This window comes from Hibiscus syriacus, unplaced genomic scaffold (assembly GCF_006381635.1).
Source record: "Hibiscus syriacus cultivar Baekdansim isolate YM2019G1 unplaced genomic scaffold, ASM638163v2 tig00010204_pilon, whole genome shotgun sequence".
NCBI classification, from domain to species: Eukaryota; Viridiplantae; Streptophyta; class Magnoliopsida; order Malvales; family Malvaceae; genus Hibiscus; species Hibiscus syriacus.
Window position 1 is genome coordinate 163393 of NW_024062209.1, and position 5491 is coordinate 168883.

Consider the following 5491-nt stretch of genomic DNA (forward strand, 5'->3'; position numbering starts at 1 on the left):
TCAAGATTTTTTATCGAGTTAAAAGATTTTCTTTAAATTACTAGTTCGAAGCAATTAATTAAATTTCAATAAATAAATCATGATTTAATCTTATATTCAATTCAAAATTTCCACTATTACGACAACGTGTAATTGACACAGTATCAATTTTGGGCGTTGTGGGGGTGCTAATCCTTCCCCACGCGTAACCGACTCCCGAACCCGTTTTAATCAAATCTTTGATAAACGCAGACTAGCTTTTGTCTTTAAAAAATGATTTTTCTTAAAATTATTTTTAAAATACGTTTTTAGGTATTCGACCTACCTAACCCAAAGGTTGATGGTGACTCTTTTCAATTTAGTTCAAATTAATCCAAAATCACCCAATTTTCCAAAATTTAAATCGTAACTATTTTTTTAAAACAATTAAACGATCGTTTCAACCGAAAAAACGGTTACGACACTAGTATATACTTAGGATAGCAACATAAAGTTATCTAGTCCGCTATGGTGCTAGTGTAAATGTTTTTGTTGACTCTGCATGAGATACTGGTGTCGAGGAAGCCCTTTCGATTGGTATTGCTTTGATGGCGGTAATGGTGTAATGTTTTGATTTGTGTGTTCTGATTTTTGTTTTTGGATCGTAGTGCTTGTTTTTGTTCTCTTATGTAGCACTCTTTTCCTCCAATTTGTTTTAGGGAGATTTTTAATGAGACTCATAAGTTAACTTCGTCTATTGTTTTAATTTAATAATTGTTCTTTGTCGAGCAAAAAAAAAATTATTTTAATCTTATCCTAATGGGTCTATTTCATATTTTAATATTTTAATTGAATAATATTTTCATCAATAAGATGGTGACACATTTAAAGAGAAAATGAAACAAAATGATATTATGTTTTATATATTATGGTAGAAAAATAAAAATAAAAAGCTATTGATTGGATTCAAACATGAATTTTTAATCTGGAGTGGTTGTTCTTTAATTATCAATGTAAATCAAACATTTGAAAAACGCTTACACTATTATTTATATATAGTTAATATCTATTAAAAATAAATTTTTTTTTAAAATTAAATTGTTTTTCTTTTATTTTTTTAATAATTATTTTTCAATTATTATATATGAATTATTTTTTTAAAAAAATTTGTTTGACGAATCAAAAGTTACAAACACAATTTAAATATACAAATACTTTTTTATATTTTTGTAATTATTTTGACTGAAGATCATATCAACGTGTTTTTTACTTTTATTTCTTTCATCGTTCATGCTCCCACATGATTTCCTCTGATTAATTAAAAATATTTTTTTATTATAAACGTGTTTCTTTCAAAAATTTTAAAAATAGTGAAGATTTATTTCAACTCATATTATAGTTTTTCTTTCTTAATAACATTGAAAATGTATATAAATATTTTTCCATTTATATATATATTTATATACTTTTTATAAATTTATTGATTCATTTCAGTGATTAAAGGAATTTTTTTTATAAGCAGGGACAAACCTATATTAGGGTGGGTGGAAGCAGTCGTCCCGCTAAAAATTTTAAATTTCTATATATTTTAGATATTTTCTTTGTATTTTATATTGAAAATTTATTTTTACTCTCCTAAAATTTTATAAGTTTATCTCACATTCAAACTTTATAAGTATACTCATAACATAAAATTTTGCCTCCGTACCTGCTCATAAGTCTTGAGATCAAGTAGTTATGTTTGCAAGGTTCATATATATTGTTAATTGCTTAGAAAATTTTGAACAAATAACTTTTTTTTGACAAACTCTAAATCTGATTCTGATCCTACTTAAAGGGTAGTGGAAGGGAAGACTCTAACTAAAGGAAGGAGAATACTCCTAGTAATTTAAAACTAATAATCTAAGAGAATACCATAAAACAAAGATGAATAATTTACCTAACTAACCAGTAGGTAAAATGTCACAATATATTATATTTTAAATATTATTAATAACTATATTTTAATTATTTTTATTAAAATATTAATAGACTATTATATTAATATTAAATACATAAACAATATTATTCATTATTAATAATCCAATAATATTATTTTTTAGGAAATTAATAAATAACATAAATTTTTATTTATAATTTATTGTATATAATATCATATATTATATAATGTAATTGGGTATATTGTTATAATATTAAAAAATAATATTATATTATTAAAATAATATATATTTTAAATTTTTAATAATTAATATTTTTATTAAAATATTATATTAATATTAAATACATAAAATAATATATTTTGAGTATTTATATTTTGAAGTGAAAAGTTTGGAGAATAACTTACGGAAAATGAAACCGTAAGTATTTTTTTTAGTAAATACAAAGGAAATTATGTTGACCAAAAAATGTTTTGCATTGACTAACTTATTCCTCGTGGATCAAACACTGAAAAATGAGAAAAACGTTTTCAAGAAATTGTTTTACGTGAAACAAACAAACTCTTAAATAGTAGGGATGAAAATAGTTATGCATTTTTCCTTTTAGTATTCTAATTTTATTTACCACAAATTGGATTGATCTAGAAACAATTAAATAAGATTGAAATTATACCCTCATCGTATTAACCTTATCACGAAAAACAATACCAATATTACGTAGGGAAAGAATAAAAGATATAAAAAAGGAAGAGAAAAAGTTTGATACATATGTACGTACCCATTCACATTTGCATGTTATGAACAGTGCATGGTTTAAACCAGTATATAAGTAGGTGTGTATTGCAACACCCAAAGCACAACACCACCGAAAACCAAAACCATGGCTCAACCGATGGCACATACAGAAGAAGTAGCTACACCTCAAGATCAAAAACACACCAAAGTCAATATTCGGAACAATTCCAAACACGAATTATCCCTGGCAAGCAGAAAGGTTTGGGAAGGAGATCAAGATACTCCTTTCCCCGGAAAAATCTTGGACGGAGATGTTTCTGAGTTTACTCACAGTGCAGGGCTTGAGGAGCTTAAGGAGGGTTCAGTTGCTGGTCTTGCATACAAAATTCTTGACGATGGCGAAACGTGGGTCGTTACCTGGAGCAACCCTAGAGGTCAAGACAGCAAGGTATGCATGCATGCAATTTTCATTTCTTTACCTGCTGCTGCTGCATCAATAGATCATTGAAATTATGTATATGCAAGTGCAGGTGTACAATGATATCGTGGATGGGGGAATTGATTGGGATCAAATAAAAAAGGAGCTTGATAACAGAGGGGGTCCGAGTCATGAAGTTGTTAGGTTTGGATACAGAGCAAGAATTGTAGTTGATTCTATAAAGGCACTCTCACCAACCGTGACTGCATACGTTGAGCCTTGGCCCTGATCACATGGCAGCCTCATCATACTATGTGGCTGTCAAAACTTCAATAATAATAATAATGCAATGCCTGCCTGCATTACTACTACTACTAGGACAATAAATTTGACAGCCAGTAGCTAAGTAAGTGTGTCTTCATGTTGGGGCCTTCAAAATTATGTCATTGCCATGCACGTATGCATGGCTAGTTGTAGAATACTATGTGTGTGGATTAAAATAAAACAGAAAGGCCTTTTGCTCTTCTCATCTCATCTTGCAATACTCGTATATGACGTGGTTATTAAACTTTTACGTATCTCCAGAGATGAACTGAGGAGAGGCGGGCAAGGTAGTTCGTCATCTCTTAAAATTTATAAACCAGACTTCTTAATATAAAATCTATGTCCATTCCTACACATCTCAGTTGTCTGTTGCTTCTTCTCATGCTGTTCATGCTGTTGAGTATGATTTTTTGTTTTTGCTATATAAGGGTGTCGAAACGATTTTTTCTTTAAAATGAAAAGTGTGATTTTAAAAATTAAATTAATTTTTAATTTATCTCTTCAATTGATTTTTAATTTAAAAACAAATGCAATTTAAAAAAAACCTCTTGTTTTAAAAATTTTGGGATTTCGTTTACAATAGAAAAATATAGTTCGAAGAGTCGCCACCAATCTTTGATTAGGGTGTGATTGGGGCACCCAAAAACGTTTTGTCATTTTAAATAAAAAATTAATTTTAATTAAAACAACAAATTGAAGTATGCGTTACCAAAATCGAGTTCGGATTATCACCCTCACAACGCCTTAAATCGGTACCTAGTCGATTAATTAATGTCTTTGCAATTAACTTTACAAATTCGAATTTAATTTAATTTTTGATCCCATAAAACAAAGATGTGAATTTAATAATATTCAAAAGCACCCAAATAAATTAAATTAAAATTAGCAAGTCATTTTAGAAAGATAAAGAATGTTTGATTATTTAAAAATATCGAGACCAGATCTTAGATGAGTTGTAACAATCTTTTCTCAAAAAATTTAAATAACCGAACATTTCCTTTTCTTTCGTTCCCAAATTATAAGTGACAAATCAATTTTTTTAGGTTTCACTTTCGGGATACACTTTTAATTTAAAATCGTCAAAAACGATCCTCTAATGAGTTAAGACAAACCACTCAAGACAATTTTAAATTAAAAGGGTAATACCCTTAGTCTGATTATGTATTTATAGGTCGAGTTATACACGTGAGACTATCATGCAAAAATTAATATATAAAAAATAGTAATGATGATTATCTAATTAATAAACAACCAATGTGTACATGCATACATATCATCATCATCCAAACATATGAATCATACATTCGAAATGAATCCTAGCCCAACTATACATGCATACGCATAAAAACTTAAACATGGACTAAAATGTAAGGAAAACTAATTTAAGGTTAAAACATAATTGACGTAAACAACATAATATTGTAAAAATGATAAAAAAAAAATTAAAAGAACTTAAAGAAATGTGACCAATTAAAATGGAAATGTAAATCTGATGCTAAAATAACAAACTGTACAAGCATTGAGTCATAATACAAAAGTAATAACATTCCAGGCACCAAGGTTGTAATTTGTCCATTAACAAACAGAGGATTAAAACATAAAAATAACTAAATAGGAGAAGCGTGAGCAGAAAAATACCGAAATAATAAAACAGGGGAAACTAATCTAGAAAATAACAACATTAGGACAAAAAACCGAATTCGAAAGTAGTGCCACAATTGACCAAAGTGAAAATAAGCTCTAAACCTATAAGGACCAAAAGATAATTTTACCTGAAAGTTTCAGTGACTAAATACTAATTTAACCAAAAACTCTAATATATAACCTAAATAAAAACAAACTTAAACTAATTTACCAAAATACACGGCTGGCTCTCATCTTCCTCTCCATTCTTATCTCCTCAAGAACGGCGCTCCCCATTGTCCCAGGCTCGCCCAGCCCTTCGCTCTCTCTACCCACGCTCAGTCAAAACCTCAGCCACCGTAACCGTCGGCCAGCTTCATCGAAAACCCTAAATTAACATAAAAACCTCCTAATGAAAATCGAATCTACCCAAACAAACTAGCTCACTCTTCACTCAATCACTGCCCCAAATACTACGGTTAATGCCCCTAAATGC

At 29.0% G+C, this 5491-nt stretch overlaps 1 protein-coding gene across 2 annotated transcripts; it reads left to right on the forward strand.

Annotated features, from left to right (window-relative positions):
- Window positions 1-2769: 2769 nt before the first annotated feature.
- LOC120203609 lies at window positions 2770-3421 on the forward strand. 2 transcript variants are annotated; one of them, XM_039203852.1, is made up of 2 exons: window positions 2770-3075; window positions 3158-3421. In XM_039203852.1, exons 1-2 carry the CDS (start codon window positions 2776-2778, stop codon window positions 3335-3337), a joined length of 480 nt encoding a protein of 159 aa, XP_039059783.1. In that variant the 5' UTR covers window positions 2770-2775; the 3' UTR covers window positions 3338-3421. The 2 variants fall into 2 exon arrangements, with proteins under 2 accessions (XP_039059783.1, XP_039059782.1); XM_039203851.1 differs by having other exon boundaries at window positions 2770-3078; window positions 3161-3397.
- Window positions 3422-5491: the final 2070 nt, after the last annotated feature.